This window comes from Cucumis sativus, chromosome 1, assembly GCF_000004075.3.
Source record: "Cucumis sativus cultivar 9930 chromosome 1, Cucumber_9930_V3, whole genome shotgun sequence".
Lineage (NCBI taxonomy): Eukaryota > Viridiplantae > Streptophyta > Magnoliopsida > Cucurbitales > Cucurbitaceae > Cucumis > Cucumis sativus.
This window is the reverse complement of record NC_026655.2, coordinates 2,454,704-2,468,877: the sequence shown is the minus strand read 5'-3', so window position 1 is coordinate 2,468,877 and position 14,174 is coordinate 2,454,704. Positions and strand designations below refer to the sequence as shown.

Here is a 14,174-nt window from a genome sequence, read left to right as displayed (position 1 = left end):
CCTTCATTTAAGTCAAATCTTTAATCACTTTCCTAACTAATTTAATTTTACTTTACTCATTACTGCTTTAATTATTGTGATTTAAAGCTTAGTATAAGTATTAATGTGACATATTTTTCAGTTTTGTTTATAAGATTGAAAAGTTTAATCCCCCAATTTTGTATTTAAAGTTGTAGCGAGCCCCACATTTGTTAGAAATTTTACGCATTAATTGCGGAGAGAGAAATTTTTGGACAGGCATGGACATTTACTATGATTTAACAATAAGGTTCCTCAACTATATACAAACATATTCATATATTATTAACTATAAATAGTGTCTTAGTTGTTCTTTATTTTCTTTACTATGAAATATTACAAAACGTCTAAAGTTGAAATTATCTAAGACACTATTTATAGTATGGAATATTTGTTTAGAGTAATTTTTAAAAAAAAATATGCAATTATTTTTTAAAAAATAATTTACGAATTCATTATAGTTTAATCACCTCTATTTCTAATAGGTATTGAAAATGGTTGTTCGTGTAAAAAATTTAATTCTTAATCACATATTATTCAACTAAAGATAATTAAATAATTAAAAAAGATGTAGTTTGATTTAACTAATAACGGTAGATATGCTATATAAATTAAACCATTTAAAATACAATTGTATAATAATTATTTCTAATGAAAAAATAACTTCAAAGGAAATTATGAAATAGAGTAAAAGATTATAGTCTAATCATGCTATACATTAAAATAAATTACTATTTATCTTTATTTATATCATAATTGTGATATTTAAAATTTATTAATGTCTTTATATATATATATTTTTTTTAAAAAAATTATACTTAGAGTTATAATCATTGGATCTCTTCTTCTCTTATTCACACCATAAATTGAAATCTTCACTTTCATATATTGTAGAGCTAAAAAAGAACTTTAAGTTATTATTATTTTTTTTTGTTAACAATAGCTCAACATTAATGTATATAAAAATTAAGAAGCTGTAGGTTTAAATCTTCTATCTCATTTGTTTTTTATTAAAAAAAATCAATTTTATATCATTACCGATTCAAAAATTAAATAATAAAGAAAAGGTTCGACAGTTTTTCCAAAATGACGTTGGAGAAGGGAAGAGGTCAAAAGTCGAAAACCAAATAATTGGCTACAAGTTTCCAAAATTCAATCAAAGCATAACGGTAATGGATGATCTAAAAAAATAAACGGATCATTTCTTCTTAATAACAATTATTCGGGGAAAAGTCTATACCATAAAATATGTTTCATGTGTCGCCATATTTTAACCTCCCTTGCTTCACGTTGATGGTGAGGACACCACCCAACAAAACCTAACTTTGTACCTTTTCGTTCATCTTCATATATTTTTAGAGATCAATCGTGAATTGTGCACGATATTCAAATCTTTAATCGTTTCGTTGAACTCATAGTGTTTAACTAAACTTTTAAATAATATGAGAAAAAAAAAAACATTTCACTTTAAAGTTGATAATGTCTACATCAGCAAGTTCAATTGAAATTTGTATGTCTTAAAAACTAAATGGTTTGTAATTCAAATTTTCTAACCTTAATTTTTAAAAAAGTGTTATAGTTATGTATAGTTTTCTATTAATTTAGTTAAATAATATATTAAAAATTCACGAGTAAACAAACCAAGTATTTAAAAATAAAACTGACAATCAAATATTTAAGAATAATAAAACCGTTCAAGTATTTAAAGATAAAACCAACAACCAACTATGAATGAGAGATTGAACCTCAGATCTATTGAGATAAAGGTCACGTCAATACCATATGATAAACTCAATTTTCTTTATTGTCTGTAATATAAAAGTTGGATGTATACATGTTACGTTGACAAGATTGAATAAAACGAGATGGAATATGAAAAATGCATGGATGAGGCCTTATTTCAACCATACTTTTCTTTAAAAACTTACCTCATATAGGCTCATATTTTATTTGTATAATAATGTATAATAAGAACTCTCATTTAACTCTACTATAATTTTGTATTATTATTGTTCATACAAGTCATACATGTAACATATTATTTCATTTAAATTACTAAAAAACAATTATTTTAAAATACCTATCATCAATAAGAATCTTGTAAAGATTTCATTACACTTTATATGGTCAATAAAAACATTTTAAGATATAACATTAAATTCTCGTAAAGATAATGAATGAGTACTTTATAAATAATATAAAAGGTTGATGTAATATCATATTCCTCTCGAATCATTTTTAGTAATATCGTGTTTGTTAAGAAATGATTTTGTTGTGCATAACGATATGCTAAATTTATTTTCTCAATTGCTATTTCGCTTTTCTCTATTTATAATTTATTAATTGTTTCGATAGAACTATTGATTGTTGTAAATCATCTCAAATAAAAAGCTTTAAACATAAGAACAAAACTAAACTTAATTAATTTTTTTGTTCAAATATATAGATGAATGAATCTAATCATCGTACAAAATTAATTACAAGACAATCATGTTTGATATTGAAATGTAGAATGATAGACATATGATTATATATTTGTAAAACTAATGATAATTAATTGGACCATTCTACCTTTAAAAAACAATTAATTTATTCAATTCTTCTTTCTCATTATTATTCATTATAATAATTTGATTTTTTTTTCTCAACAATTGTTCATGAATCTGGTATAGTATACATTGTGGCTAAAGAAAGCTCGACATAGTAGTGCTGACACGGGTTTTATCCTCATAGGTTGAAGGTTCAAACTAAACCCTACCTATAATTGTTGTATTAAAAAATGATGACGATAATAATAATAATAATAGGAAAAAAAAACTCGTAAGGTAATTTTCTGCTGCAGTCTTTCTTACTATTAAGGAAAATAGAGAGAATTGTATTAACTGTCATTACCAAAGGTTACAAATGAGGAACTATTTATAGAGAAATTACATAAATCCACGTAAAATAAACAATATATTTGACATACTCTAATAGTTTATGAAAAACAATATTTAAACTTATTAGAAAGATGTAAAATCTATTTTTTTTCCTTAATCTTTTTCTATTTACAAACTTATTTAAAAATACAATAAAAAAAATTCAAATCAAATGTGGTACGTTTTTTTTAAAAATTTGTGTGTGTGTGTTTTTTTTTTTTAATTATTCTTCATAAAAAACTATTAGAAAAGATAGATATATCTATTTTTTCTTAAACAATATATATCATAGCTTTTTAAAAAAATGTAAAATAGAGAGCCAATTCTAGCAAGAAACAAAAAGAAAAATAACAATAAAAATAAAAGGCTAAGAAACAACTAATAAGATAGAGAAAAAAGAAAAAGAAAAAGACAAAATAAAAAAGGAACAATAGCTCATAGATATAAGAGCACAATGAAAGCAAAAAAGCTATAAAAGAAATTTGAAGGCTAAAGATGTATTGTAATTACTCTAAACAAATATTCCATACTATTTTCGTCTAAGTCAAAATATTTTTATAAAAGGGAGATATATACCTCTCATTTTTCAAAAAATCTTTTTTGAGAAAATTATACGAACTTTATTTCTTCAAAATATTATTTTTATTAATACAAATCTTAAATAGATTATTCAAATCAATCAACCTTGGTCCTACATCTTTGAAAAAAAAATTGATTTAAATTTCTAATTGACATATGTCAAAATAATTAGTTTGATTAGTATACTTCGATTTTCATTTTTTTAAAAATAAAAACTTGTAAAAAAAAAGTGTATGTGTGACCTTCTCACACGATGGACCCACCTAATTTTCAAAAGTTTAATTTTGTAATGTTTTGTTTATGTCATGATGAAGGTAAAAGTACAAAATGAAATCCGTAGTGCATGTGTATGTGTGAGACTAAGTTCTTTCCTCTCGATTTTGGTTAGTTGCTTCTCCATCATTGCTAATAATTGTCATTGTTAAAACATCTTCTCTCCACCTATATTCACATATTCTTTTTTTTTTACTTGGTCTAACCTAAGGAAGTGTTTGTAGAAACCGATTTATAATACAACAATGTAGAAGATGAAATGACAAGATATAATAACTAACATAAAGCATGAAATTACAAAAACTCGACATCTACGAAGAAGAAGAATATGAATTAATCAACAACTTTTATAGAAGGAAAGACAAACAGTAATGAAAATCCAATGGTTGACTGCTCCACGACGTAAGAAGCGAGATGGAGAAAACTAAGAGCGAGTAGTAAGAATCAAATATTTCATTATATAATTTATTTCTAACGATGAATCCAAACGATTATAAAACTTATATTGTAAAAAGAAAGTGAATCAAAATCAAATTAAAAAAAATATTCATATTATTATAATATTTACCTTCTTTTGAAGTTAAAAAAAATGACAAATATCAATTTATACCTCTGTCATCAAGTCAGACGTTCCAAATTGTGGCAAAGAAAGGGTGGTAGCAATTGGGAGGAGAAGGAGGAGGAGGAGGAGGCGAAATGTTGTGTGTGTAGTGGGGAAGTATGAACGAGGCAATGATATTTGACACAAGCCGTGAACGTGGCAGGCAATGGTATCACGTGAGCCGAAAGAGGTGACGTGAGCATCCAGGGTGGCAATATTAGGGTCCACGTTTCAGCGAGGGGAGTATAAAACCCTTCCCTCTCTCCAACCCCTTCGACCATACTTGTTTATTCTTATCGACACCACCGTAAGTTGGTAACCCAAGGCCTACCCTTTCTTCTCCGTTGAATAATACCAAACAGATAATAAAAAAGATTTAGAGAGAGAAAGTTACATGAAAAGGCCGAAAGTAATTGTAAGAATTCAGATTGAGGAACACACACCCACAGACCTGCAGCAGCACAAAACTGGGAGCTCTAACCGTAACGAGAAGATTTTTTGGTGAAGGAGGCGTTGGATATAGGTCGGAATTTCAGAGGAGACTTCTTGCTAAGGGGGACCTTTTAGGGACATGGCGACGCCGTTGACAGGGCTACACCATAGGGACGGTGGCGGAGGAGTGGCTTTTTTGGCTAATTCTGTAAATAAAATGGATTCCGCTTCGTCTCCGTCCTCGCCTAATGATTGTTTGAGGAGTTCTCAGCCACAGTCTCCGATTCTTATTTTCCTTTTCTTCCACAAAGCAATTCGTAATGAGCTTGATACGCTTCACCGGTTGGCTATGGCGTTTGCCACCGGGCAGAGAGCAGATATTCGGCCGCTATTTGAACGATACCATTTTTTGAGATCGATTTACAAGCACCACTCCAATGCTGAAGACGAGGTGAAATTTCTGATCCATTTCCGTACGGTTTTGCACTTGTACGTGTGTCGCTAATTTTTTACTCCTTTGCTTCTCTTTAGAACCTAGCATTATCAATTAACTTCCGTCGAATGTTTCCCTTCTTTTTTTCCCGTGCGGTTGTATTCATTCGTAAGGAAGGAAATGTGGTAATTGAACTTGCCTCTGCCTAGTAATTGAAATTTTCTTCAGAACCAAAACTATAAATCCGCTTTGTTTTTTTCTTGTTCAATGGTACATAAATCGTTGCTTGTGTGTGATACTTTGGTTGAAACATGTGACAACTGTTCAGTAGATCTCATTTCCTTTCCTGTTAAAGACGATTCGACCTTGTTTGACAATCTTCTTTAGGATAATTACTGGATTCTGATGTCCGTTTATTCCAGGCCCCAGCTTAATTAACCTATCTTCGTTGTCTATACGATATAAGTCAGTCAATAAACAAATTGTTCTTTTGGAGGAAAGTAGAATTGAAGAATAATTGAACGTAAGAGTTTATATAGCCTTGTCGTGCTCTACTTTTCCTGATTTAGATTCTTGTTGTGTTCTTGCTTAATTGTTTAGTTGCATTCTGAGTTCTCTAATGCCTTTTGATACTTTGTGGATTTCATGAATGAAAATTTATCTTTGTTTTGCATCAGTCTTCATTTCCGAGAACTCAAAAAATTGAAATTGAAATTGAAAATGTATCTGGTATGACTATTGTACTTCAATCAAAGCAGGAACTCTGCTGATGTTTGTGAAGAAATATTTCAACTGAATATAGTTCGGAGGGATGGTAGGAATACTGAGGTTTCAACAATAGTGAGCTTGTACATTAAATTAAATATGAAAGGAGCTATCAGGACAAGAGCAAGTTGTTGGGTTTTTTTATTTGACGAACTATGAATTTCTAGTCACTTTTGCTGCTTCCTGCTTCAAAAAGGAGTGAATTAGAAGCTGTCTTATGAAGGCTGCAACCAGCCATGGGATATTATTTTGCAACATTGAGCTTTTCTTTTAATCCTATATTGTATAAAAAGAGCCATAGGGTTCAAAAACCCCCTCTGTGGGAGAACAGCCGAAATTAACAGACATAAAGCTTGTTTCCGGGAAGGATATTAAAATGTTCTTATTTCTTCTGTTCATTTTCTTCCTTCTTGCTGTAACGGTCCTTACTTCTGAAACATAAATTTGGACTTGCAGGTCATTTTTCCTGCCCTTGATATTCGTGTGAAGAATGTGGCACAGACATATTCCCTTGAACACAAGGGTGAAAGCAATTTGTTTGATCATCTTTTTGAGCTTCTTAATTGTAATACACAAAATGATGAAAGCTTCCCAAGGGAGTTAGCGTCCTGCACTGGTGCCCTAAAGACATCTGTGAGCCAGCATATGGCTAAGGAAGAAGAGCAGGTACTCTATCATGGCAGCCCATGTCTCCCTAGTATCTTATGGAAATCTCTGATCACTAATTAGTTCCATCTTGAAAATGCAGTGTTTAATAGTAGTTAAGATCTTAATTCCGTTGAAGAAATACATGAATTTTGCACACTCAACCCTCAAGAAAGAGTAGATGGTGTTAATTTATGGTACCAATAATATCTTACCAATCCACGTTCTTGCCAAGTATGTGTAATAAAAAATTTGAATTCAACATATCTTTTATCTGGTATAATTAAAAGAGACTGGGTGAGAGATATTTAAGTGTCTGTGGAAATTTATTTAAAAGGGACAGGAAACTAATATGCTTTATGAGGTGATATACTTTTCCTGTATTTCCAGTGATCCATATGCACTTTTTCTGATATATATATTCTTTGGAGCTTCACTATATTCATTTTCCAGGTATTTCCCTTGCTTATAGAAAAGTTCTCCTTGGAAGAGCAAGCATCTCTTGTTTGGCAGTTCTTTTGCAGTATTCCTGTGTACATGATGGCTCAATTCCTCCCTTGGCTTTCATCATCTGTTTCATCTGATGAATTTCAGGATCTACAGAAATGTTTAATTAAAGTAGTCCCTGAGGAAAAGCTTCTCCAACAGGTATAGGTTTTACTTGGGTTCTTTATTCTGATTTGCCAATTTTATGTATAGCCTATTACTGATACTCTTTATTCAAGGTCATATTTACTTGGATGGAAGCGAGAAGTTGTGGCGATGTATCAACAAGTTGTTTTGGTGATTCTCTAGTTGACTATCATACAGATCCTACTACTGATACATCAAATCATCAAACCGAAAATGTAAATTGTGCTTGTGCATTGACGAGCCCTGGAAAAAGAAAATACGTAGAGTCAAGTGATGATATATCGGATTATGCGGTAACTCATCCAATCAATGAAATACTGTTCTGGCACAATGCCATCAAAAGAGAGTTGAATGACATAGCTGAGGAAGCTAGGAAGATACAACTTTCTGGGAACTTTAGTAATCTATCAACTTTTAACGAGAGGTTGCAATTCATTGCTGAAGTTTGCATATTTCATAGGTAAATTATTCTTGCTCTTTGTTGCACAGATGGTTAAGAGTATGCCAGAAAAAGATTATAGCACCTATCTCATAGAAAGTGCTAAAAACAAAAAAAAAAAAAAGAAAATTGCGGCTAGAGAAATAAAAGTGAAAAACTCTTTTATGATTATGCTAATAGTTCTTTGAAAAGTTTCTTTAATTAAGTACGTACATATACTTCACAATTTGATATGTAATACATTTTCGTTTAAAATGTTATTGCTCACTGTTCATATTTATTCAACTATTTTCTTGAACTTATTAAACCAAACTTGTATTACTCACCTCTCTTTTCTCATCACAGTATTGCTGAGGACAAGGTAATCTTTCCTGCAGTAGATGGAGAGTTTTCTTTTCTCCAGGAGCATGCTGAAGAAGAAAGTCAATTCAATGAGTTTAGGTGCCTGATTGAAAATATTCAAAGTGCAGGGGCTAGTTCTACTTCAAGAGCTGAGTTTTACGTGAAGTTGTGTTCTCATGCTGATCAAATAATGGATACCATTAAAAGGCACTTCCATAATGAAGAAGTTCAGGTGCAACTTCTCAGTTGCTATGACATCTTATTGAAATTTTATGATGAGTGGCTTAAACCGTCAACAAATTCCTTGTACTCATACTCTAGTATTATACAAACATCAATTTCCATGAATGAATAGAAGAGTGCCTTTATAGACAATAAATGTGATAACTTGAAAATGAATGTCTTGTATTTTCTGAAATATTAGTTGAAGCTGTATTGTTTCCCTTGGCTTTTAGGTTCTTCCACTTGCTAGAAAGCACTTCAGTTTCAAGAGGCAACGGGAATTGTTATATCAAAGTTTGTGCATGATGCCTTTGAAATTGATTGAACGTGTCCTGCCCTGGTTGGTAGGATCGGTGAAAGAAGATGAAGCTAGAGATATTCTCAAGAACATTCAGTTGGCAGGTAGATGCAACCAATTTGTTCGTTCTTTTCAGGATCCGTTTTATTGTAAATGTTTATTATATACGTTTTGTTACTGATAGCATATAATTCTGTGAATCAGCTCCAGCTAAAGATACTGCTCTGGTGACGCTCTTTTCTGGTTGGGCTTGCAAAGCCCGTAATAATGGTTTGTGCTTGTCTTCGAGAGCAGTTGGCTGTTGTGCAGTTAAAAGGCTTACCGACATTGAAGAAGACATTGTTCAATCATCTTGTTCATGTGCCCCTGCATTGGCTGCAAGGGAAGGTTCAAAATCAGATAACGAAACTAATGCTAATGTCAAGAGGCTCACCATACGAAATGTACCATTGCCATGTGGAAGCTGTGATGGCCGTATTGCTTCAGAGACTGTTAATGTCCAGAAACAGTGTTGTAGTGATCAGTCCTGCCGTGTTCCAGCTTTGGGAGTAAACATCAAGAATCTGGGGTTAAGTTCTATTTTCACATCCAAGTCTATGAGATCCTTATCTCCCAGCTCTTGTGCACCATCTCTCAATTCCAGCCTTTTCTCATGGGAAACAGATTGTGGCTCTTCTGATGTTGGGTCTGCAGGACGTCCAATTGATACTATTTTTAAATTTCACAAAGCTATACGCAAAGACTTGGAATATTTAGATGTGGAATCTGGAAAACTTAGTGATTGTGATGGAACATTTCTCCGGCCATTTATTGGAAGATTTCGCCTTCTATGGGGGTTATATAGAGCACATAGTAATGCTGAAGATGATATTGTATTTCCTGCTCTGGAATCCAAAGAGACATTGCACAATGTAAGTCACTCATATACACTAGACCATAAGCAGGAGGAAAAATTATTTGAGGACATTTCGTGTGTTCTGTCTGAGATTTCAGTCCTCCATGAAAGTTTGCATGAGGTACCGTTGGATGGGAGTTTTTCCAGAAGTGTTGTTGGGTCCGTTAATATGGTGGGGGAGGATTGTAATAGAAAGTACAATGAGCTTGCTACAAAGCTTCAAGGAATGTGCAAATCTATAAGAGTTACTCTGGATCAGCATATATATAGGGAAGAACTTGAACTTTGGCCGCTGTTTGGAAAACACTTCTCCGTGGAAGAGCAAGACAAAATAGTTGGCCGTATCATTGGAACCACAGGTGCTGAAGTTCTCCAGTCAATGTTGCCATGGGTAACATCAGCACTTACCCAGGACGAACAGAATACTTTGATGGATACATGGAAGCAGGCCACAAAAAACACCATGTTCAATGAATGGCTCAATGAATGTTGGAGAGGGGCTGCTTCGTCTACCATAAATGGTGAAACATTGGAAGCTTGTGTTGCTCAAAAAGGTTTGTGGCATATTATATTGCTTTCACACTTATGTTAGACAATTCCTCAATTGTTCAGTAGTGAAGAAAAAAATATCACACATCTCTCTCTTTTTCCAGATTCTGGGCTGATTGAGAGCTTGGACCAAAATGATCAAATGTTCAAGCCTGGTTGGAAAGATATTTTCCGCATGAACCAAAATGAACTTGAATCAGAAATCAGAAAGGTTTATCAGGACTCGACTCTTGATCCAAGGAGAAAAGCATATCTCGTTCAGAATCTTATGACCAGGTGTGGTTTGATATAATATTTTATCTTAATCTTTTTGTCCACTATGTTGTTTATCTTACTCCAAATTGAATAGTACGCATTCCTGCAATTTGTTTCTATGCCAATGCAGTTAAAGTTAATTTCATGCTATTGTTTTGAATTAGTCGCTGGATTGCTGCGCAGCAGAAATTACCTCAAGCAAATATAGAAGATAATTCCAATGGTGAAGATGTAACAGGACGAACGGCATCTTTTCGCTGTGCGGAGAAAAAAGAGTTCGGGTGTGAACATTACAAAAGAAACTGCAAGCTTCTTGCTGCTTGCTGTGGAAAGTTGTTTACCTGTCGATTCTGTCATGACAATGTCAGCGACCACTCAATGGACAGGTATTGTTTCAGGATTTAAATCACATTCAATTGAGCTTTTCTCCCTCTGATATTCAGTCCCATGATTTTAGGAAAGCAACATCAGAGATGATGTGTATGAACTGCCTAACTATCCAACCAGTTGGGTCAATATGCACAACCCCTTCTTGCAATGGATTGTCAATGGCGAAATACTATTGTAATATTTGCAAATTTTTTGATGATGAAAGGTACAAATTCTGATACTTTATCAGTTTAAGAAACATGATATTATATCTGTTGCTTGATAAGACCTGACATGGCAAACAAGTTGGCTAACAAGTGACGTTAGTATGAAAATTTTTGCACATAACGTCAGATACAGATTATTTTTTTCATTGTGAATATTTCATGAAATTTTCCATTCTCAAGACTGGATATCATTTTTTTCCCCGTCATATACTTGCGTTCTGCAAAGGGATTGATGAATGGTTACTGCAACTCAGATTCATGAGCTGACTTGAATGTCTAGATGAAGTCGGGACTAGATCAGGCATACTTGAACTTCAACTGCTAAAGACTATCTTACAATAGTTCCTATCAGGGCTGAAAGTTAGTGTATATTTAGGCGAAAAAACAATCAAAATCTAGATAATGTATTCAGGCCTACCTACAAAGACACTCAAATGACAAATCTATCCAAAAAAGATTAACCCAAGAAAGCTCGAATCTAGTACTAAAATGACCAAACTCAGGAAAAGTCAAAATATTACCACGTAGCACCCACAAAAATAGCCAGAGCACCCACCTGACCGCAAATTTTCAAAATACTGATTTAGGCTACTGATTTCATTGTTGATCTAATTCCAAGATTCAACTGATGGGAGAATTTTGTTCCTGTGACCTTGTTGAATGTCTTACAGAATGTCTTTTGTAGCTATCCTCTTTTATCGGATTGTACCAATGGAAATGTTTTAACTCATCCAGTTTGTTGACTCTTGCCTTGTAGTTTCATGTCATCAAAGAATTTCATTTCTTATTTAGTTTTTTAGTAAAGTGTTTTTAGAAGAACAGGGGTCTTGCTAAATCTTTTATTTTTCTCTTTCTACTTTCTGAAAAGGATAATGCTCTCTTTATATTAACTATAAATCCCTAAAAATTACTGATGAATTCTGATCGTCACAATTGTGCTTCAGGGCTGTGTATCATTGCCCATTTTGCAACTTATGCCGTGTTGGGAAGGGTCTTGGGATTGATTTTTTCCATTGCATGATTTGCAATTGTTGCCTTGGGATAAAGCTGGAGAGCCATAAGTGCCTGGAGAAAAGTTTAGAAACGAATTGTCCCATCTGCTGTGATTTCTTATTTACATCCAGTGCAACAGTCAGACCACTACCTTGTGGTCATTACATGCATTCAGCCTGCTTTCAGGTTTGAATTATTTTTGGATAATTTAAATGAACTTTGGTTAGTTGGTGTGTTCTTCTGTAGAATGAGTTTGAAATATTGATGTTCGATGACATTATTGTGCTTGTAGGCGTACACTTGCAGCCATTATACCTGTCCTATTTGTAGCAAGTCCTTGGGAGATATGGCGGTAAGGGAACTTTTTGAACTCTTTTGTTGATATATTATGTTTATTTTGTCTCGCATGTTCTTATGATCAACCTACACAACCTTTTTTCTAACTTAATTTGGGGGGTGCACTTAAACCACTGAACTTTGTTCAAGGATGAAGTCCTTAAAGGGAGGTTATTTTTAGCTCGGATATTTCTGTCAAGAACAAAGTGTGAGGGTTCTTACTACTTATTTGGAAATACAATAGTTGAAACGTTGATTGTAGTTTAATATCAATTACTTGCCTTCCAATTTCTAGCCACCTCAACCTTTCAATTCTTATTACGATTATCACCTTCCTCCAACTTTTGCTTTGCACTAAATAGCTTTCGCCACAACTCACTATCTCTAAAGTAGATCTGAAACTTAGTTGGTATTGCCTTTTATTCTATCTTTTATTCTGTAAAGTGTCCCATCACTCCACTTAATCTCATGTTAAGTAGTATTTTCGTTGTTTGCTAGAAAACACTGATAAATAACAATGTAATCACAAGCTAAGGAAATATTGGCAGTCAGTTCTTCGTTTAGTAAATACTGAGACTGTTATTACACTGTTATAGATCAGTGTTTTCTGGGGGACAACTACGCATACTTACTTGATGCTTCTTTATATTGGGTATAAATTCTTTGGTTTTGATCTTCGGTAAGTAAGGTTAGAAAAAAGTAGCTGTAATGTGGTTTACTCTGTTCATAATTTCTCTCACGTTTTATTAGGTTTGGGTAGTTTGACTAAATTGTTTTTTACGTGTCAAGTTTGTATAACTTGCGATGATGCCAGATGGGACTTATAAGAGCTTTTAGGTTGTGATTTACACATAGACTAAAATGAAAAATCGAATAGGATTTTCATATTATTTTGTAACACGTGCTTAGGTTTATTTTGGCATGCTTGACGCTTTGTTGGCTGCTGAGGAGCTGCCAGAAGAGTACAGGGATCGTTGCCAGGTACATTCTGTTATTTCTTCTCTGTTTGGCGTTCTTGTAATCGTTATGAGATAGCTTTTGAGACATTATTGTTTTTAAAAAAAAAAAATTAAAAAACTATTATGTTTGTGGTGATCTTCGAAATTTTACCTGTCAAGGTGGCAAAAACAAATTAAAACAATAGTGTTAGTTTAAGTTTTCAAGTGTTTAGTTTTTAAAATAAGTCATTTTAGAAGTATATAAACTGACTTTTCCAAGTATATTAAACAACTTTTTATCAAAAGAGTTCAAATAAAACTGACTTTTCTGAAAATCATTTTTCTCTCCGGTCAATCCAATTTGAAACAACTCGTCAATATGATAGTGAAGCTGTGAATAATTTGGGGTTAAACATTAGGTTTCAACTTTGTAATTGCTTCCATAATGATATTTGTTTGAGAGTTTTAACTTGAGGTGCAAGTAGTGTAACGATGAATTGGCTATCCAGGACATATTGTGCAATGACTGCGAGCGGAAAGGCACATCACGATTCCATTGGTTATATCATAAATGTGGGTTTTGTGGATCATACAACAGTCGGGTAATCAAGAATGATACCACAATTGCTGACTGCCCCTCTTCCAATCAGTAAGAGATTTGTTTTTCCGGTGAAAAAAAAGAAGTATATACACACTTTTTTTTTATTGCTTTCATTTTGTACATATTAATTATATCAATTCCTCTCCACCAGGAAACTGGTTTTTTGTTACATCTAATATGCACACAACACGTTGTTCATATCCCGGGTCTATGTAGATGTCCATTTTATATATTCATCTTGCGAACTGTAAAATTGAATTTACTTTGATATTCAATATTCATAGAACATCATCGCCTTACCACTTCAATTTTTATTATATATTTCCTTTTTTACAAATCTTGAGGCTTTGTCTATATTAAGTATCGGGTCTAGATGAAGTGGTTAGATTCTGGTAGTGTTTTCCTTAGCAGCA

The 14,174-nt window shown here is 32.9% G+C and overlaps 1 protein-coding gene across 1 annotated transcript; it reads left to right on the top strand.

Annotated features, from left to right (window-relative positions):
* The first annotated feature begins 4,659 nt into the window (after positions 1-4,659).
* On the top strand, positions 4,660-14,063 carry LOC101215023 (zinc finger protein BRUTUS). Its single transcript, XM_004137272.3, has 14 exons — positions 4,660-5,272; positions 6,476-6,685; positions 7,118-7,312; positions 7,390-7,757; positions 8,082-8,310; positions 8,534-8,702; positions 8,803-10,047; positions 10,147-10,318; positions 10,462-10,683; positions 10,755-10,892; positions 11,838-12,072; positions 12,179-12,238; positions 13,132-13,203; positions 13,670-14,063. Exons 1-14 carry the CDS (start codon positions 4,961-4,963, stop codon positions 13,811-13,813), a joined length of 3,771 nt encoding a protein of 1,256 aa, XP_004137320.1. The 5' UTR covers positions 4,660-4,960; the 3' UTR covers positions 13,814-14,063.
* Positions 14,064-14,174: the final 111 nt, after the last annotated feature.